Here is a 22397-nt window from a genome sequence, read left to right as displayed (position 1 = left end):
GCAAACTGTAACGTTCCAGCTGACTGTCGAGTCGTAAATATCTGTCCAACTATCCGTTTCAATCAATTACTTCGAAAGATTCGTATAATTAAGAGACACTTGCAAAACATCGTAACGAACCGTTGCAGAAACTCGACAATTTTAATCCATTTCTGTGCAAGGAAAAAGAAAAGAACGAAAAAAAAACAAACAAACAAAGATGAAGTTAATTACAAGCTGACTAATACAGAAAGATTCGAATCTATTAAGAGTGAAAAAGGTTGAAGGTAAAATCGAAGGTATCCGATTAAATCGAACTGAAAAGAGAAGAATCAAGCGATTCAGTGTAGCAGTCAAAGAAGAAAACGCGTTTTGTACAAGCATCCGTTTCTCTTCGACTTTTATCGACTAGTTGAACAGCCTTCAAACGTTTCCACTTCTCTATCAATCGTTAATTAACCGATTCGATTTTTCTACTTCTGCTCAATCGGCACAAAGCGGTGACTTTCGTTCGACGACCGAACAAGGAGGAAAAGAAACGATTGACGGGAAAACAAATTGCATCTTCGCGACGATTTTTGCCCCGAAGGGAGAAAATGGTGGGTTGGGCTGGATTAATGGGAAACTGCGGGTCGCTTTGAAGCGTCCTATGGCTCGAAGAGCACGAGGTCTTCAATTATTAATAAATTGAGGCCAACCGCTTCCCCGCGACACTTTTCCCCTAGCCAACGGTACACGAGTGCCCTCATAATGTCCACGATGTAAATAAGTCTTCTATCGAGTCTCTAAAACCGACCAAAGAGCTACGTTTCCGCAGCTTTTATTTCCTTAATCAGCTTTTCATTTTCATCCACCAACGATCCCGTCGCATCGTAAAGTATTCCTAATAAAAATAAATAGAAATTCACTCACGTGATCGATGTTGATCTCTCCTTTGTACATGAACTCGACCAGAACTTTGATATCCGAGAATTTCACGTCCCTCATGATGACGATCGGGTCCTTCTCCTCGTACTGAGACAGAATTGTGTCAAAGTATGTGCTGCACGCCGACAGAACCACCTGGAACACACGGGGGGGAAAAAAAGAACGAACGAGGATGAGTTAACGAAGTGGAACACGATCGCGATACATCGAAACTTTCGATGCTCGTTGAAAATCGACTGTTACAACGAGGAAACCGGTTTACACGGGGTAGATCGACGTCCTTGACAAATATTTCAGTTCAATGTACTTAACAGGAGAAAATCAAGGACGTCGAAAATTAAAGAGCCAGGCAAACGTTGATTCACCGACTTTGATAAGGGTAGGTACCTAACGCGACTTCCCGTCGATCTTTCTTAATTATTCAACAAATTGCCGCGTCACTCGTATTACAGATATACAGGGTGTACCATAATAAGTACACAGAATCGTAGAGGAACAAAGGTGTTTCACGGGATAGGGATTTTATCTAAATTCTCCCCAACTGGAGGAACGTTCCTCACCCTACATTTACCCTTAGCAAAAGTTACGTTCACCTGTGTTGTGACAGCCTGTAGAAACACACGTGCACGCGAAACGTGATTAATGTGCTAATGTAGATCGCAAGAGACGATCGAATTCTTAAGCGGCGCTTCCGAATAGCGCCGATAAAATATGTATTTCCGGCTCGACGCTCGAGCCGGCTACCACGTGCAGATCTGTCATGAAAGTCAATGAAGCACTCGACGAACAGGCTTCTCTCTCTGACCAGCGTGATTTTTTTTTCTCTCATTTTCGCCGCTGCTTAAAGCTCATTACATAATTACGCTGAGAGACGATGTTTTCGTTTCGGAAATTTCATTATCGCGCATCTACTTCGACGCGATACGCGTTTCATTGATTGCGAACAGTGCATCAGTGTCTTCCGAGTTATCGTCCTGTTCCATTTCCTTCAGATTTCATAAAGACGCTCTGATTTCGAACTGTCAAGTGAAATGCCGAGGAAAATGAAAACTAAATAGCGATCGATCGGAGAATCGATCAGCTCGGACGAATGTGATACGAGCTTAAGGCGATTCAAGAACAGCTTCGCACACCCACGTGCTTAAGCAGCATCAAGCGCGACTTGTATTTCTGTCAATCCTGATTTTATTTACCGTCGTTTATAAACGACGTATCCTCTGTCAGTGTCCTGTCGACCGGTTCGATCCTATTCCCTTCTCTTCTTTATTTTTTTTATTCCCCTCCGTTTTACGTCAAACTGGTTATACGATGAATATAATCTCGCGAACGAAGTTTCGTACGAGAACGACATTTATTTAGCGATTTCTACGTTTTAAACGATCGTTCGGTGTCGATTAAGTACTCAGTTCGGCGACATATCGATATCATACTGTTAAACAGTGTATAAAACTGTCGCGTTAAATTGATCGGGTTGACCGTTTTATTGTATCGCGGGTTTGAAACGCGCCCGTATCAGACATGGCCAGACGGTGAATCAACGTTTCCCTCGAAAACGATTCTCGAAAACCCATTCAAAGTGTTTCGTCACGCGAAAAATGACTTTCCTCGTTGGCGAAGGAGGCTGCAAATTTCCCCGTTCTCGGAATTTTCGAGCGAATAAAACGCGTTTGATGCACGAACCCGTGCGCGTCAACGAAACACTCTCCGTTCCATTATCAATGTAATTTCACGTGCACCAGGATTTTCATCGACTTTCATCCCCATCAGAAACTACAAACTTCGTAGAACAATATCCACTACGGTGAGAATTGTTCGATGAAACGACGACGGAATCATTTGGAAATTTTCTTATTGGTCGTAAAACGCGTTTGATACTTCCCTCGTTCGAAATTTATCTTTAACTTCCCGCCAATAAAAACTTATGGCACTTTGAGAATTATCCAAGAACGAGGAAAGATAATCTTGGAATTGCAAGCATCTCGATCGATCCTAAAACGTCTATTCGAACTAATTTATATTATAATTAAGTTCTTGTAGCATTTTTTTCTGCAAAATCGCTAATTTTCAAAGTGTAATTGGAATAAGATAAAATTATGTATAATTACGTAAAAGTATTACGTAAAGGTAAATTAATTAGATACTCCTTCAGGCACGTTACAATCGACACTGGCTAGGTAGAAAATAAGTTTTCCTACAAAACGATTAACAAACATTGAAATTTCCATAATGGTTTCGATTCGAGACAGGTAAAATAGCGAACGAGATTAACGCTTTTTTCGAGAAGAATAGCATATTTGATGCTCGTTCTGATTAAAAACGATTTTGCACGTATAGACCGATCAGCGAAAACGCTGAGAGAGCTCGGCTGGATATATATTCAACGTTTCTTTTGAAGGTACGCTGTTTGATATATGAAACGATTAACGCTTTAACCGAGCAATTATTTCCAGGGAAAAGCGCAATATTCGACGTTCTTTCTGTAACCGGCAATCAAATTCGACGCTCACAATTTGGTTGAATTGTTTCATCGCGGGGAAATCGAACGATTCGATACACTTCGTTTTAACTGTAATGCAAGAGTCGTAATTCGAAAACATTTGTTCTAAAAATGGAGAATAAAAGGGAAACAAATCGAGCCGGTCTGGGATATGTGTGTAGCTACGTTTAAAAGCTTAAGGAATAAATGATTCGTTGCGAAAACGAAACGGGCTCCTTTTTTTCTTTCTTCCTTTTATTATTTTCCAAATGGAACAATACCGTGGCACGAATTAATGTGCATTCAGTTGCTTCATTTTACTTGCATGTAAAATTCCATTGTTATTTCGTAGAATAATTTTCAAGGAATTACGCGAATACGTGGTTGTACGCGAGTCGATACAGAAACCGGGGGCGGATAACGGCAGAGGAGAAAAGGAAAGAAATATTTTTCAAAAAGAAGAAAAACTGAATACAAAGTAAAAAAAAAAGGGGGCGCGCGATTTATGGACCTGGGTTTACATTTCATAGAAATAAAAATGTAAAATCCGGAAGGAAATTCGTGTAGTCGTTCTATCCTGGATTACAATTACAGCAACGCGATCGGGGGAAGAACGGAGAGGAAATTTGTTCGATTTAAACGATTTGTCGAAACCTTTGTTTTACCGTGATAATATCTATACCGGTATTTCGGGAGACGTGCCGATTATTCAAAGGGAACATTAACGCGTTGAACTTTGTTACCGAATTGTGTTCTGGCGCTGGTCATCGTGGCGGCGTTCGACGCGTTAAACAATCCCAATTATAATCGTCGAAATTGGGTACAGTAATTTTCCTCGGGACAATGAACGAGCACGGGAGCCGGGTGGACGAAAAGTTTCTTTGAATGGTCGTGGAAAGGTGGTGGTGGTGGTGGTTCGCCCCTGGTGGAAAGTCAACGCGAGAGCGTATCGCGATCGCGGAAGAATGGTTTCCCATGAAGGAAGCGGAGGAACACTCTCAGGTACGAAAGAGTGTCTGGCCTCTCTCGCGGCCCCGCCCAGCCGATAGCCTGAATATTTAATGTTAGAAGTTCCGTATTGATTTTCGCGATTTTTACGTCTCCGCAAATAAGGCCGTAAAAGACCTTATGCCCGGTCGTATCTGTTTCTTCGTGTACGTGGGTAACCTCACCCACCTCCGGTACCGCCACCCTTCCACCCACACACGGCCGAGTCAGACAGAATGAGGGAAAGAGAGACGTACACGGGTTGAACAAGATAAGGAAAGAGAAAGAAAGAGGCGCGTTACTTTTCAGTGCCAGCTATATAACGCTTTTTATTATGCCGGGCCGCTTTTATGGGGAAATACTGCGATGAAAAAAGAGGAAGACGTCGAGACGCGCGAGCACGCGGGGGTTGGTAGGAAGGAAAGGGCAGAAGAAGAAAGAAATTGCACTGCCCGGGTTTCATATCGAGTCATTACGATCCCCGGGCACTTTCAACCACCCCCCCGAACCACCCTTCCACCGTCGAACCTGCGCCTACACCCCTTCTCACACTCACAATCTTCCAGACCACCTCTCTGTGTTGCAATCCCCCCCCTCGACACCCCGTCTTCTTCTCTGCCACCTCCATGACCCACCACCACCACCGCTACCATCGCCAACACCACCCATCCACCATCGCCGCGACGTCTTCTCTGACATTAAACTTTTTATCGTGCATAACGGGGGTGTGCTTCGTCTTTCGACGGCAATATAAAAAAAAAAAAAAAAAGATGAAGAAGAAGAAAAAAGAAAATAGCAATAAAAAGAAACATAGAGAAAGAGAGAAGATAGAGGATAGAAGAAGACTGGTGACTGGTGGCGGCGGTGTTGGTGGTGGTGGTTGAGGAACAGAGGAGAACGAAGGAGGATATAAATGGACGGGGCCGGTGGTGAGCGACGACCCCTCCCTCCTCCTCGGAGACGGGGGTGCGCCGCGTCGAATTTGTCGATTCGCCGGTTTTCTCTCCCCGGCGTAAAAGCTTGGCAGACGCAATCGATTGTACCTACGTGTGCACACCCCATCGACGGGGGTGGGTGGGTGGAGGCACGGACCAGTGGGAGAAGAAGGGTGGTTAAAAGAAGCATGGAATGATAGGCGACGTATCCTCGCTGTTTACTGTTAACACGTCGATTGCCATGGCAGGTCATCGCTCACGTCGCTTTTTTACCACATTTTTTTACAATGAAATCTTTCAATAACATTATCGCGAGATCCACTGATATAACACATCAAACTGGAAGTTTAAATTACTAATTAACATCTTGCCTTCCATGACGAGCATCGGTCATTGCCGCCCCAAATTTTACAGAGGTTCATCGAATTTTTCGAAGGAACTTTCATGGAGACTTCAACGCCTCCATGGAATCGGAGACAGTGTTTCGAAGTTCTAGCGAACTGTTGCGTTTCTAGCAATGTATTAGCCAAGTTGACGTCGTGAAAGCGAAGGTACGCTCTTCCGACTCGTCCATTGTCATTTACCGGTACAGGAGAAATAATAAATACGATGTTTCATCGCATAATCTATTATTATTATTTCCTTTTAAAGAAACCGTAACCGGCTCGCGTTTTCTATTTTTCACACAGGAGGATGTAACACGTGGGAACTAACACTTTAAAGCTCCCTTCTGACAAAGTTTCGGATCAACCGGTGATCCAAAGATCGCGCGCTCCATCGAGAAGCGTATTTTTGATGGAACAACGAAAATATGGCGGATGGTTTATGGCTCTCGAGCCGAGAAACGTTCCGTTCTCTATAGAAGTTCATTAGAAAAACGAGATTACCGGCCTCTCTGCCTGCAGTTACGTAATTCGATCGATAGCTCAGGCGTTTCCCGTTTCTGACGACCGACGAACATGAAGCAAAGAAACGGAAACGGAAGGGTGAAAAAAGAAACTTCTTAGACCAAGGGAGTGGCCTTGAAATAAAAAGGGAGACTCGAAGGAACACCGAATTTCGATGATTTCGCTAATCGTCGAGGCCTTCGTAAACTCGTGCGACCGTAACGTTTCGTAATTTCTAACAGTCTCCAGAAAAAAAAAGAATTTCCAGGTTGTTAGAAGGAACCATGAAGCGAAATTAAATCCGATCCCGTCAAGGACTCCCTTTCGTCGAGGTTGATTTTTCTCTTTTTTTCTTTCCCAGGCCTTTCCATGCTTCTTGCCGGAAATCAGAACACTCCGCGTTTCGTTAAAACTATCGCGAGATGAAAGGAATTAAACGCGTTAACGAAATGTTTCGAGAGTAAAAGAGATCTCTTCGCTAAACGAGGTAAACAGTCTGAATAAGGTCGTCGTTGTTCTTCAAAGGGATGAAACGATTAATGAAATGATAAGGTTGAAAAGTAATGAAAGAAAATTAATTAACGACCGAGCTGAAATGATAAATATATTCCGTTTTGATAATAATCGAGATGTAAGCACGAAAAATCAAAGAAGCACAGTGATCTAGGTTTCGATCAAGGCCAGAGTCCCTGAAAAAGCTGAAAGTTCTCGTCAAGAAAAGGTCGACGACACCGTAGAAATAAGTCGAAAATCGAGTGTCATTTGCATTAGCAAAAAAGCTGAAGTAATTCTGGCCTCGAAAAAGAAAAAAAAGAAATCGTCTTACGTAATTCCATAAATAATGCATATTCGCGATTTCCATTTCAGTGACTGACTTGGTATCTCTAGAGTTCATCGTATCGCGTCCATGAATGAAGAACGAAAATTAATGAATTCTACGGTGACGAAAAAAGAGCCATCGCGTTTCTTTATCGATATCATTCATACCTTAGCATCGAAAACAATCCTCCGTGGAAAATTATTCGCCAAGATTATTCAAAATTACTCGATCTACCGAAGAATCTTTCTTATCACCGGGCTACAGCGGATCGAATTAAATCCAAGTTTCCCTTATCAAGATAGATTTAGGTTCGCTTAAGTTTCGTACCTTTCTCAAGCTACAGGAAATTATGTAACGCTTCGGCAACAAAATTGCAGTCAACACGCAAAACCGTTCAACCAATCCCCCTCTCTCTCTCTCTTTCTCGTCTGTGATATTAGCAATTTCAATGTTCGACGACAGAAGGGAAAGGATATCGTTCTCCGGACTATGTTATTACAGTATTTGCAAGCAGCACGATCGTTTCGAGCGTTCACAAGTTCAGCCGCTTGTAAATGCGGTACCAACTCTGCCGGGTACATAAATGGTAAACCGTGGACCAACTTATTTAGCTTCACGACTTCATCTTTTTTTCTACATTGTTATTTATCAACCCGTGACTAATTGTAAGTATAGAAAAACAGTTCTTCGATCGAAGTAAGAAGTAAAACAGTTGCGGTACAAAAAGGGAGAAGAGAAAAGGGAGGACAAAAATGGATCTGAAGTCAAGGAGAAACAAAAAAAAAAAGACGGGAACAATGAAAATGATGAGAAAGATAAAATCAAGAAAGAAGATGATAAACAGCGAAGGAAGATCGGCGAGAAAAAGGGAGAAGAACGAAAAAATGCAAATGCAAAAGGAGATGCAGAAAGGGGTAGGAGCGAGCGAGAAACGATAGTGGAACGATGAGGAAAGAAAAGGAGGAAACCGGAATCGAGAAAGAGAGAAGATAAATGCAATTGTCCGAGTTGAACGTATGTATGCGCGTATATATACGCCGTCTGTACTTGCACGTGCAGCCATGCATATGGGGGACTTTTGCTTGCGTGTCCCCGCGATCGCAATGGCGTAAGGAAGTCTACGATCTACAAAGTAGAACGTAGTCACGCGCTGATTTTCTAATAACCCGCTGGGATTTCATTGATTTGTAATTGTCACGCTCGAACGGTTTAACAACCGAGGAAACGTGAGTACAACTTGTTCGAGTTTTGGTAACGAGAACAAATTCGCACACCGTGTGCGAACAACGCGTAACAATTTTATCGGCGAACATTTCGAAAGCATTTTTCTTTCGGAAAAATCGCGATAGACTTCTCGATTCGAGGTAGTTAGAGAATTTTCAGACTCTAAATTTGTTACTCAGCGCTCTCCAATCGTCGAGTTATCGTCGCATCTGGAAGATTAATCTTAAAACGCGATCGTTCATCGGTTTGTCAGTGTCACTTACTTCGTAATTCGGATGTTGACACGTTACATTGAACATCGCTGCTTTAAAAATGAAACCAACCAGCGCTGAAGTTGTATCAATTATTCTTAATTCTCATCTTTCATTCAACTATCGTGTAACTATTTGGATACAGAATTTTCTTACCTGCAAGTGATACCAGTCAACGAATCTACCTACAACGAGTTTGGCAAACCTCCCATCCAAAGGAACCCTAATTCCTTTTACGTTTTCTTTTATCAAGCGATCTTACGCATCTGACATTCAATCAGAAACGTCTGCGAAGCAATTAACACTCGTCCACGAGGCAACCTCCTAACCATATGTTCCCCTACTGTTATACCAGTATTGAAAACAGCTTTCTGCTCGCGTGCAGACAAAAATTACAAGTTTCATCGAAGCGTGGAGTGCGTTAGACAGTCGGAACAAGGGGTGCGCGTCGCGTTCGAAGATGCAGAAATGTCCGCCCGTAGCAACGATAGACGAGATCGAAGCTAATGAAAAATATTAAGCTAGTGAAAGAAATGAATCTTTCGTATTCGACGCCAATGTCGATGGCGGGAGAACCGGTGTGCGCGTGTTTCCGAGGGAAGAGAAACGTGACTCAATGGGAACGCAGACGACCAGGAGAAGAATCAAAAAGGGGTGGACAGAGAAGGGATGAGGGTGTAAAAAGTACTTACGCCCGTACGAAAATATCGATTATATACACACACGTGTAGATGTATTTTTCTTTTTCCTTTTTTCTCCTTTTTTTTTTTTTACGAGTTCACTCGCTTCGGCGGGTGTTAATTTCGTGAAACGGCTTTTCCTTCGCCACGCGACGCTCGTAAAATCCCATTAACACGTGCGAGAGCACTCATTCTCTCTCTTTTCCCTTATTTCCTATCTCTTTCAGCGTCTATGGAGCCGTTGGCGCCGGGGGAAAATTCGAGCGCGCGTGTTTTTCCACCCTGGCTTTTGAAGAATCACCGACGCGCCGATTTTCCATCCCGCTGTCGACGCTGGGCTGTGCGTTTTCACTTTTTCACCTAGTGTCACTTGGTTTTACGTAGATCTCTTCTTTGCCTCTATTTTTTTTCACCCTCCTCCTTTTTTTTCGTTTGTTTTCGTTGTTGTTTTATCACAGGTCGCGCGTCGTTTAATGAACGCTTTGTTTGCTTGGTCGTCGCTGTTGTTAATTGAGTCTTTGTCGAGGGCGTGTTCGGACGATGAACAATTTTCCTTTTTCTTTCCTTTCATTTTACTTGTTAGAAAATTTTCGCGCATTAACGTCGGCGTGTTTGCTGATAATTAACTTATTAGATTGTTATATGAGAACGATCAGCGATATAGAGCTACTTTTGTTACGTAGGAAACGCGGAGCGTCGTGTTTTTTTCCGAGTACAGGATGTCCGGGTTTAACGACCCTGTGCCACCTGGCAACCCTTCTGCTGTCGTGGTATATAATTACCCGAGAGGCACACACCGCGTTGTTGTTGTTGTTGTTGCAACGTGCATCAACCGCTGACAAGAGAGAACCTGAGAACGAGCGCAGATATCATCGTCATGGTCGCGGAACGCCAGGAATCCCACTGTCGTTTTCTTCGCGTCGCCTTGATCGATACAGTTGACCCCGATGTGTCGTTGCACACGACAGTTATTCGCATACTGGTCGTCGATCGAAAGAAAAAAAAAAATAGCGTAACGAAACATCCTTGCGAATGACTAACGAGGTTTACTAATTAACCGTGCTCGAACGTTCGCCATTGTCAAATGGTCGTTCGCAAGATTCTGAAAATATTCTGAGCGAACCAAGCATAGGGTTACGTACTTCGCGACATTTCTGCAATTCGCGTGGAACGAAAGAAAACGACAGTTTCCTCGTGAAATTCACTCGATAATCGTTCGTGATTTCACGCAAATGAAAAATAAATTTAACCTAGAAAGTAGCCGACGTTTAAGGTACATAGAATCTGGTCTATAGTTGAAAACTGCTTTTGAAAAAATAGGTCGCGATGCGGTTAGTCGACACGACCGCCCGGGCGCGCCCTTGAGTTCTGCTGTTGCTCGCTTTTCTCTCTATAAAAGTTTCACAAGCGAAAGAATCGCGAACAGAAACTTCCAACAAATTTTATAGAGAATATCATTGAGTTTCCTTCTGTTCTCTTTTTTTTTTTTTTACCTTGTCCTCTTACATCGTCGACAGGGTGGTTTGTATCGTAAGAACGGTCTGATTTTTCGAACGACTCTTCGCATTACTCGACTCGTCGAGCTTTTTCGAGAGCGCAGCGAAAGGGAGCCGACTTGTTATCGCATTTATTTCAGCAAACTCGATACCGATGAAACGTTAGTCAACGAGAAAAACGACGAGTCGCATAGTCCAATTGATAAATCGCGTCTTTCTATCGCTTCGACACGGTTCCAAATGGGAAAACGCTGTTCCGTCATGTTTTCCTTCGATGACAATGCGAATAATATATATAATACAGAAAGTTGTAAAGAAGGAAAGTTGTAAAGCGCCGAAAAATGGGTAAAATTTGGTACGTGTGCGAGTTTATGTAAACGAGGGCCTAGGGCAACGTGCCTTTCGGTTGTCGGTTCAACTTCCTCCTGTAGGAACTGCGGCTACCGGGAGTGGAATACCCAATTTTCGATCGTTGATATCTCGAAAACAAAGGCACAGATTTGCAGCTTATAAAATATAGAATCTCCGTGCAATTCCTTACAATATGGACAACGAACTCCGATGGAAATTCAAGCGTCACTCAGGTATGTATGAGTGACGCGTTAACGAAGTATTTGACGATCCAGTTTCGCTCGACAACTTCTAATTTAACGTCGATCCAATCCGACGTGAATATTTATCGACGACTCCGTCAACGAATGCAGCGAGAGTTAAGCGGATTTTCACGGACGTTAAAGTTCATTTGTCCGTCTTATCGCGCTTCTTCGAACGACGGATGGTTACACCGAACGTGTCTACCGATTCGAAAGAAGGCGAATCGAACAAAGGCTCGTTGATACTTTAATTTTGTAACAGTTCGCGTTTATCTGTCTGCTCGAAACACGAAAATATACCGAGTCTATTCATTCGATGACAAAAAAGAAAAACGAGATTCAGCTGTCTGCATCAGAGATCAGCGTTCCCGGTGTTCGAAATCGGTTTAGCTACCGAAAAAGACGACTTCGGATGCCACGAGCAAAACGTTACATATCGAACGTCAATCGATATTTAACCCGTACAAGAGAGGAACGGTATTATAAAACAAACCGCAACATCGGTGAAGCCGGGATACGATCGAAGGGAGCCGATTTCGACCGTTTCGATGTTACCCTTCTACGCGCCCCTAATTCCGACTATTGTGTTAACCTTCGTTCAACGAAGCATAGAAATAAAGGAAAAAAAAATTGTTTCAATTTTCCTGCATTCGTAGAGCGATCGCATCTACGATCATTGGCACACCTGGATACAGGTGGCAGGGGATAAGGTAACAGCTGTCTGTAATTTCTGACCCCGGTGAGTAGCGATGGGATCAACGAGACAGTTGAAACCAGTTTGACGGCATGACGAACATGTTTGTTTAACGCCAGAAGCCTTCAAATGCATTCGTGTTTTGACCTCTCGCACTTGTGCGTTCATTTCAATCGAGAGACGCGTAAGTACTTGAAAGAGTACCGGTACCGTTGCACCAGCGAAAACATTATTATACTATTGCTACAAGTATTCTGATAAGTAATTGGATAGAGAACCGAGAGAAAAAGCTTCCGGTCGACGAGTGTTCTTGTCGCGTGTAACCGGTGTAACCCCTTGAACCGGTCGCGGCACACGACTTTTGTCCCGAAGCGCGATGACGCGATCAGGGCTGGCGTCGCGACGCGCGCCACCACCGTTGCAGAGGCCGAAAGGAAAGAAGGAAAAAGGCCGCCCCGCGCGCGTCGGCGTCGTTGCCGTTGGTGGCGGCATTCTAAATTTAGGAGGAAGTATTGATTTTACAATTTGGACCCCTCCCAAAGTAAAAAATAAACCAAGCCAAACGTACTCTACTTTGATAGAGTGCCTCTCTCCTCTGCGCGGCTCGTTTCGACGCACAACCGAGACAGAGATACAAAAAAGGGAAATATGGAGGGGTAGCGGGCGAGACCGGAGAGATAGAGGGGGTTGAAACAACCCCCGCTCTCCGTAGGATACCGGGTTGGAAGGGAAGAAAAGAAGAAGAAGATAGCGAGATTACCAGGGAAAGTGAGAGGGTAAAGTGAACAGCAAGGAGAGAACGAAAGTGTCGGACCTTTTAATATTTTCTTAATTTTTTTTCTTCTCAATCCAATTTCTGCTGAAAATCATAGAATGTCTATTAGAATTTTTGGTGTTGTCAAAATTTGCAATTTTTCACGTTACACTTAAAATTAAAATTGCAATTAAAATTTCATCGTTCCACAAATAATAAAATTTTGATCACACTTGGAGCAGATATTATCTAGGAGTCGAGCGAGTCTCGAAAGAAATAAAGACAAAGAAAAGGGACAGTATCGGTAGACTGGTTCTTAACAAGAAAAAAGAAAGGGTGGAATCGGGTAGGATAAGGTGAGGGTTGGGGGTTCGACGGTGAAGTACGAAGCAGGGGTTGGGAAGAGAGTGGCGAAATACCGTAGTTCCAGGCTGGTAAGAAACAAAGAACAGAAAATTGATCGTTTGTTAAGTTTTATGTTCCCCGGGGCTGGGGCGAGGGTGGTCTACACCCCTCTCCAATTTCTTATCTCTGTCTCTCTCTATCTTTCTTTGAATTCGACTCGGTTATCTCGCTCGGTTCGTTCCTCTTTTTCCCGCCTCTTGCACGACTTGCAATAAGACGAATCGAGGAAATTCTCCGCCCGGCGCGGCATCGCGGCCACCGAGGGGTGGGCACGCAGAAAAACGTACCTACAGAGAGAGAAAAGGGGTGGTTGAACGGCACTGGCCGCCCGCGGACCGATACAGAGACACGTGTACGAAAGGGGAGGTAAAAAACAAATATATATATATATATATATACAGAGGGGAAGAAAGAGGGAGGAACGTCCGAGTCAATGGAGACTGAACGAGATTGCCTTCGTCGTACGAGTTGTCGTCTACTTTCTTTTTTTTTCCTTTTCATCAGGGGATGAAGTTTAATTACTGAAATATCATTTCTCTATTTGTTATATGTATATAAAAAGTTAAGGCGTATATTTCTTTCGGTTATGTATCAAATCGTGTCAGACTTTCCATGTTTCGAAATCAGTCATTCGATATGCAACAACCTAATATGCGCATAGTTGAAATAGAAGAATCGCGTAAATGAAATCGAAGTATCTTACATAGCGAAAGGAGGGCAGATATTCTGGTCGTAGAAAAGCGCGTAAAGGTATACGTTCGATCTGCAGAAAGTGAAAATGGAGTGGCACGGGGTGCTGGTCGATAATACAATGCGTCTGTAACGCGTTAAACGACGCGGAATGAACGAACAAGCGGCTGTAAAAAAATGTTCAAACGCAAAATAGCGTATAGAAACCGAGCGTACACGAGAGAAAGGGATTTTAAAGCGAATAGACGACTATCGAGTGAAACGCGGTCGCTATTAAAGGGCGGATAGTGAGTCGTTCCTATTCAATGGTAGAAAAGCAACATTTTGCTACCGGTTCGATGCTCGAAAACTTGTTGCACAGATAAGATGTCGCAAAGATGACGGTACACAAGCATCCTCTTTGCTGCAATAAAAATATAAAGTAGTTGTAAGAGTAACTCTATGTTTTTTTTCACCTAATACTCAAAGGTCTAACTCCGAGGAATCGTCTTACGATAAAACTTCGGGTCTCGAATTTAATCAGCTTTGCTGGTCGAACGATTTCGAAACAGAAACAAAGGATTTAATCGCGACCTATTGTGATGGAAACCGAACAAAAGGACAACGATCGATGGAAATTGACTTTGGGAGGAGTTTGAGGAGAATCCATGATTGAATTTGTCACGCTCAGCAGGAGGATTGCTCGTTAAAGTTTCATCGCGAAACGAAGAGACACGTGGCGACGAGCAACACCCTCTTTCATCTCCCTGAAAGAGCTTATACATTTTCTGTACGCGTGTGTGTCTGTGCTGTTTATATTCTGTTTACCTTGTGCGCTCGGAGAGTCTTGCCCTCGCAGGCCAGGGTGACGTCGCAATAAGCCTGCCGCTCGAGCAGCTGTGAGAACATGGTCTGTAGGTTGCTGTGATGGTACTTCCATCGTAGACAATACTGTTGGGGAAACATGTTGGACGATGACGTCGCGGGTGGTGTCGTTACTGAACTGCCTCGTTGCTGAAGCATGCGCGGACCTGGCACAGCCACAAGATCCGTACCCTCTGCTTCAAACCTGATCCCTAATCGCCTTCTTCCTTCCTTCCTTCCTTCCTTCCTTCCTTCCTTCCGCACGCCCGCCCGCCTCTGAAACGTTAGTTTTCTGTTAACAACCTTTAGGATCTTGATGGGTGCATCGAGCGTAGGTTCCAAATTATTTTACTTAATCAAGAAAATGTATCTTAACAGGAAACTATCTTAATTACTCGCGATAGTATACGGTATCTCGAAAAAAAAAGTACCGTCGACGTATCGTTTGCGATTCAATTCGTACGGTAACAGTTCCCGCGTTCCCACGATACACCAGACTAATCAATTATACTTCAGCTTAGCCATTCATCCAGTTGAAATTGCGTTTTGAAATTACGATCGTTTCGAACCATGGTAATTTACGCTTCCTGTTAGACACACTTTGTTCGAACCTCTTCCGGAACGTTTGAACCGTTGCTCCCGTTTCTCGGGAGACCGATGAAAATTTGAAGAGAAAAATCTGCGAAAGCTTCTTACCACGTGACGGTGGTTGCGAAGCCTGTTGCCGTGCTCGTTCTCGATGTCAAACCGACCCGGGCCCTCGTTCCAACGAATGAACCCTCTTCACTTCCAAGATATTCCAAGCATTTACGCGTGAATCAGCTCGAAACCGCGACTGAATTACTCTTCCCTTAACGGGTGCGTCCGTTTGCTTACTTTTCCCTGTAACACCATACAGAACACTCGGTTATTTCAATAGAAACACATCTATTCCAATTTTCCTTCGATATTTTATTAATTATTCTTAGAAGATTAGAAAGAAACGATAGAAAAAGGGTTAACGGGTCTGACGAGTTTTCATCGAGTATAGGAAACGTTAAGGATGAAATTCTTATGAGTTGAAGGAAACGTGAAAGCAATCAAACATTTTATAACGACTAATTAAGATAGAAAGCAGAACGAAGAGAAGAACCCACTCGTCGAATAATGAAATCTTTTCTTACTTGTTTCAACTTCAGTCGGGGGGACGAAGCCGAGAAGGACAGGATCGGTTTGAAAGAATGCCTAGGATTCTTTCCTCGGGCAGAGGGAAAGGAAAGAAAGTTTCCGAGCAAACTCGATGGAAAAAGAAGCTCTCATTGCATTATCTGGAAACGATTAACGCGATCCGCTTGTATCTATTAGCATAATTATCGGGCTTCTGTCTTTGTAAAAATCGTGAAAGTCGAATATCGACGTTCAGCTTTCATCAGTCCGGCAAACCGCTGATGAAGTTCCATTAAGGATGAAATCGGAAAGTTGATTCCGCGAATTTCAACCCGATTTCTCGATTATGACCTCGTCAAGTTTTTAACAAAGGGCGACAAACGCGGGCCGTGATGTTACAAATCGTAATCACGTTTGTCTCGTTTAACAAATGAAGGGAAAAATAACGTTTCCGAACGAAGGGATAATTTTTAATCGCGACAGTCGAATTGGTCAACGTTCCCAGCTAAGAATGGAGGACAATATCTAAAACCATCTCGACTGCGGTTTTAAAATTCCGTAGATCGTGGGAATCGATAAATTCCGTGTTTATCGGAAAACGCTGAAGACAGGGATGAAAATCGTCTAAGGTTCGTGTTAACGCCGTTTCCTGATCTCGTGTCTTTAATTGCCAGCTTGTACCAATTAATACCGATACGTTTCGTTTTACTCTGAACTTTAATTAGTCGTTCCATAAATATTAAGAGACACGTACAACAAGGAAAGGAATAAAAATTGGAAAGTCCGAGAAGGAATGCCTTAATTTTTCTATCCATTGTTCTTTCCTACGTGTTTCTCACTTCCGTTCCCTTTTTTTAACTTTGGAAGAAGATAAAACGTCGGTGGTACGTCGAAAGGTCGTTTTACACACGAGATAACCGGATGTCAAACATTTTCGAGTCAGCCAGGTATTCAGGTCTCTGTACTTACGAAGAGGCAAGCACATTGTAGGCAAAAGCACGTGCCCGCACGGTAGCCTACATTCCCCGGGATACTTTCTATCGTGTTTACGAATCGGATTAGAGTATACCTTTCCCCGTTGAGAAAATGCCCGACTGACGAAGCACCGTGACCTTTTGGAAATCCGGATCAAATTGGGAAATCGGGTTAAACCTTCCGCCAACGGAACGCTCGATCGATCACAATCGCATTCCTTTCTTCCGCGGACATCAAACGGACGATACGATAAGATAATCAGAAACTGATCGCGCTCGAGTCGTGAAAATTGTAAATGCCAATTCCGTCTGAAAAGACAAATAACGTTCTGTAATCAGAGAAAATCACCGTTACTTTTCTTTTCTTTTTTAATAAGAGGATATATTTAACGTTTGAAGCATTCGTTCTCGCAAAGTCTAGCAGGGATGAAGCTTTCATCCCCCGTCGAAGGTATAATTTTAGTAAATTTCTATTCATGAGATACTGAGAAAGAACAAGAGCCACCCTCTCGCAGGAGTAATTAAAACTGAAAACCCAAATTAAAAGAAGAGAGCACGGAACGCCGGGAAGAAATTAAAGAAAATAGAAGAAGCTCGTTTTTAATTATAGTTCCTTTAAAAACCGTTCGGCTCTCTGTGTATTAATAAAGAAACGATTGAAAACCTTCCTCGGATACAAAGTCGTTTCTCCTTTTAAATTCTGTTCCCGGAATACGTACGTATCAAGGTGGCGCATTAATTTGAAACTTCTTGTTAAAGCAGATATGAAAATTAATACAAGGAAGGGATCGTCAAAGTTTCTCAGAGCGTCGACAGGAATTTCTCTTTTTTTTTTTTTAAATTGAAAGTTCGACGGTGTTATCTCGTTCACGGGTTACGAGCCCTAGAAATTAATCGAAAGATTAATTCGCGATCGTTCCTCGAACTTTCAAACGTTTCAACGAGCCACTCGTGAATTCAACCAGCTTTCTTCCTTTCCTTTTTTTCCTTCGATTATTCCGTCGAACGAATCGTTCGTTGCCGCGTAGCCGAGTGGCTTCGTCGAGAGGATAGAAAATACTGTTACAATTCAGGTGATCCAAGCTTTTTACTAGCGTGTAATCGTAAAAACACGCGAACCGTGCGTAAACGCGTCCGTTTGCCACCCCCTTAGGCTGATTTACGAACTGTGCGATAATTGGCGAATTATCAATAATAAATAGGAAAGAGGACGAGGCTCGAGATAACAGTAAAGAGTTCACGATGGTGTTTTTCAAAAGTACAATGAAGTTTGAAGCTCGAAGTTCGACGCCATAAGGTGGAAAAGTGTACACCAGCGGGTGATCAATGGCGAAGTTTCCGGAGGAAGAAATTTGCAAACGCTTCTTCGCTATCTTCTTCGACAAGAAAAATCTCCAAACTTTCGTTTCGAAAGGGATGAAAAAGTGGAAGGCGAAAAAAAAAGAAAGTTGAGATAAATGGATCGGAGTAAAAATCGGTTTAATTAACCTTTAAATGGCTGGACCAAAGGGTTGCTGGATCTATATTAGAAGAGGGAGGGGAAAAAAAAATAGAAGAATCCCTTGGAAAGTTGGCGAGCAACAATTGAAAATAACTCTGGGATACTTTTGAATAGCTGCAGGCCAACGACAATCGTTCGAAGCTGAAACTTCAGCAGACGGGAAGCCATGAAACTTCTCAAGACTGTGCAATTAACTGTGGAACAACTGCGAATAATTTCGGGGCAAAGTTTGGCGGGAATTCGCGTTCGCCGATAAAAAAGAAACGCCAACTACCTAAAAGCAAACGCTGAAAGTATGCGGACGGTGTTGGCGGAGATATCGCGAGGATTCCTCCGATAAAAACGACCTTTTTCTTTCGAAAGAACCATCGGAAGGTCAAGAAAGATCAAACGCAAACACGATTCACGATAAAAACATCCATCCTTGTGAATTGGAGCTACTTTCCAGAAGAGAGGAGAATAAAACCGAGCGGCTCCGAAACGCATCGGTGGAACGCATCAAAAATGTCTGCGTTTCTACGTGTTTGATATTGAAATCAACACGTGGCGTATTACTGTCACGGTTATCGCTCGATCGCGCCCGTTTTCCCAACGAAAACTAACTTGAAATCTTCCGGAGAAAATTTCCAGTACGAGCTGGGGAGTTCTTTGAGCGTGACAGGTTCGATGCCCTTTTCATCGAGTTCCCAAGCGCGTACCTCCCCGTTTCCACGCTACCTTTTCTATCGTGATCTCGCTTCCCTTCTCTGCTACCAGGCGAAAAGAAGAAGAAGAAGAAGAAGAAGATCCTCTTGCATATACGTGCAACGATAGTTGGGCATAACGGTTCCGCGGTCGCGAGTTACTGCCACGAGAAGACGGAGATACGCGAAACGAGAACGTTCGCCTCTGCTCCGCGCTTGGTCCGTTTATTTTCTTCAAACGAAACAAACGGCTTTGCACTCGACCTTCCGTTTCATCCAACCTTCCACGGTGCATCCGTCTCAATTTATCCTGCCTACGATCAAAAAGCATTCTTCGAGACTGCTTGATCGATGAAAACATCGAACAGATGATTTTCAAGAAAATTCGACTAGACTGCGATCTGATCAAACTGGAATGAAGTGGAAAAATTTCTGATAGAATCTGCTTGCTCTGATTAACGCTTTAAATGGACTTTTACATTACAGGCATACCACGTTTTATTACGCTTCGCAGATATTGCGATTTTTCTTTTTTCTTTTTTTTAAATTGAAAGTTTGTGGTAACATCGAGAAATTCATCGATGCCATTTTTAGAATACTTTTAATAATAAAATATTTCTTGATCGATCGATGTAGAAAAGAAAGAGCGTAGCTTCCGCGAAGCATTGAAACGTTACATTTCCAAGAAATAAGGAAAAGAAATTATCTTCAATTTTTTTTTGAAGAAGAAGAAAATTGTTCATAAATCCTCGAGTCAACAAATACTTTGGTCTGACCGAGTTTCCTAGGGACTTTTACCATGGAACGCGACACACGGGCCGCGCAAACCAGAGCCACGATGATAGTGGCTTTATCGCTTCTAAGATAAAACTGTCCTCTCCTTCCCTCTCGCTGATTCTCGCTCGTGCACACGAGGGGGGCGTATACACGCTCGCTTGCTTTTCCTCCTGCACGCACGTGCCACATCGCACCAACGATTCTCTCTCTCTCACTCTCTTTCAATTGGTATTTTCATGGAAAAACAGGGAAAGACGGATAATTGGTGAAGAGGAGATTCCTCGTTGCAAGATCAGCACACAGGCGTACACGCGTGTTGCCAGATACGTGAAATCGCAGATTCTATTGATTTCCATGCTGGTATACGCAGGCACAACAAGTGGCGACGAAATCGTTGAACTCGTAAAGGGAAAATAAACGCGCGAACGCGTGGAAAATTGAAAATCACCGTGCATCTACCTAACCCGTCCACGGGGTATCGAAATCACTGGTGTCGACGATGTTTACAGGTGTACATCTACGTGAGCGGAATTATTTTTCGCCCTGTTTGGAAAACTACATCGAACGCAGTTGATTTTCACCCTTCGCAGAGATTTCTACTGCAATTTAAATTTCTCTAACTCGACGCTCTCTTTATATCGAACCCGCGAAAAGTTTAGTAATACTAATTTGCCACTAATATTAACGCACAACTTTTACGACAAAAAGAAAAACGAGTAACATTTCTCATTTACGAAAGTTCCTGTTTAATATCCACCACCCCCAAAGTATAACATATATCCTGGAAAGTTTTTTTTCGAAGCACCGTGGCTTAAAAATTCTAGATGAAAAAAGGAAACAAGAAAAGAAAAAGAAAATAAATAGGTGAGCGCAGAGTACACGGTCCATCGGGGAAAGTAAATTCTCGAAATTACCTGTTATATAAAAACGAGATTTTCACGGGACGCTCATAAACTTTTTAGTAGCGAAAGGGAGATAGAGAGAGAGAAGGAAAAAAGGGAAGATAAGCTTGAAAAAGGGCAAGCTTTTTGCTTTACTATATGAATATTTTTGGTGGTTGAAAAAAGAAGCGAGACAGAGGGAGCAGGGGACGAGACGAAAGCGTAAACTCGGTTGCTTTTAATGCGAACAGCGGGAAAACGTAACTTCGTCTTTTCGAAAATAAAAAAGAGAGAAAGGGAGAGAAGAAAAAAGAAACGGGCGTAAACTCAAACGCGGGCTTCCCTTTTGCTCGTCACCACACGGAACACCGTTTTCCTCTCTATTTTCTCCCCCACTATTTTTCCTTTTTTCTTTTTTTTTTTTATCTCCATTGTATTCGCGAGCGGCGCGCAACGAACACGAACATCAAAGAGGAGCATAATTACGCGCGCAGAGTCGTTTCCGCACTCGCCAATTGCGTGCTACAACGCGCAGGAATCACTCGGGTTTGTGATCGCGTTAGAGTAACCAAAACCAGGTCCGAGAAAGGGAAAGGGAAAGGAAAAGCTTGTTAACTCGAACAGCTGACACGCTTTTTTAAACGAGAATCTTCAAAGTATCCTTGAAAAATACTCACTTTGAGGACGGAAAACGTGTAAAAAGAATTGCGAAAGGAACAACAAACAAAACGGAGTTGTTAGCACGGTTGGAAGTCGGGCTCCTTGTAAAACTGTCCTTTAAGAGACAAACTCTCTTGTTCTTAGGTTGCGAATCTTATTTATTACTATCCTAGCAATCGTATCGATCGAAAGAGCGAATATGTGTCGCGAAGGTATCGATATAGACTACATTTCACATGATACATGAATAAATAAAGTTCGCTTTCAAATTGACTCGCTAGTCACGTATCGGAAGGTGAAGCGCGGTCAAGTTACCTGAGGGCCGCAACTTCCTCCCGGGGCGGCGTTCACCCTCGAAAACAACGAGAAAACGATACCCGGTTAAAAGGGAAAGGAAACGAGGAGAGGAGCTCGTTGGTCACGTTCGGGATGCGGCTTGCTACCGGAAGTTCTCGAAGAAACGAAGACACTATGCGGCGTGTACCTCGATCACGGAGAATCCCTTGAAACTATCATCCTAGTAATTAACGCTTTGCGAGAATCCTTTATATTTCCGACGACCCTCAAAATTGCAGCGTAAAAACTCGTTCGAGCTAGCATGCCTACGCATAATCAGCCGATGATTGCCACCTGTTCCAGACACGCGACAAAAAGGCAACGTTCACCTGGCAAAAGCGATTGTTTCCTTCGTCGGTGTATTGGATCGCTCCGTTGTTGCAGGTTGTTTTCAACAACCAGCCAACCACCGTGACACGGTTGAAGCATGGTATTAGAACACGTTCAAGGGAACGAACCGACTTCAACTAGAGCACCTTCGAGTGAACCGTGCGGTGTAACCGCAGAAATAAAAAAACAACAGCACACACACACACATACACATCAGCATGCAATTACCGCGTGAAGTCTCGTTTCCAAGGGTCGACCACGAGACGATGCCTTTGTCCCGGTCCCGTCCCGCGATCCAGTCAGAGACCGTGGAAAAACGAAGGAGACTCCGGGGGAAAAATGAGAGGAAAAAGAGTTGCCAGGCCCGTTAAGGGTACCAGTCGCGTCTTCGTAAACGCTTCATCGCTGCTTAAGGGATCTTCCATTTTTCAATGATCGGCCATTTAGAAAACCTTCCTTCCACCACTG

The 22397-nt window shown here is 43.2% G+C and overlaps 1 protein-coding gene across 6 annotated transcripts in view; it reads right to left on the bottom strand.

Annotated features, from left to right (window-relative positions):
* Window positions 1-22397, bottom strand: part of LOC114873733 — a 61551-nt gene that overhangs the window by 4926 nt on the left and 34228 nt on the right. For all 6 annotated transcript variants that reach the window (XM_029182368.2, XM_029182374.2, XM_029182375.2 and 3 more), the window contains 3 exons: window positions 15338-15523; window positions 14606-14917; window positions 892-1041 (listed from right to left, as the gene is read on the bottom strand). In XM_029182368.2, coding sequence (XP_029038201.1) covers window positions 892-1041; window positions 14606-14800 — 345 coding nt within the window. In that variant the 5' untranslated portion in view covers window positions 14801-14917; window positions 15338-15523. The remainder of the gene's footprint in view (window positions 1-891; window positions 1042-14605; window positions 14918-15337; window positions 15524-22397) is intronic.

This window comes from Osmia bicornis, chromosome 8, assembly GCF_907164935.1.
Source record: "Osmia bicornis bicornis chromosome 8, iOsmBic2.1, whole genome shotgun sequence".
NCBI classification, from domain to species: domain Eukaryota; kingdom Metazoa; phylum Arthropoda; class Insecta; order Hymenoptera; family Megachilidae; genus Osmia; species Osmia bicornis.
This window is presented reverse-complemented; position numbering and strand designations above follow the sequence as displayed.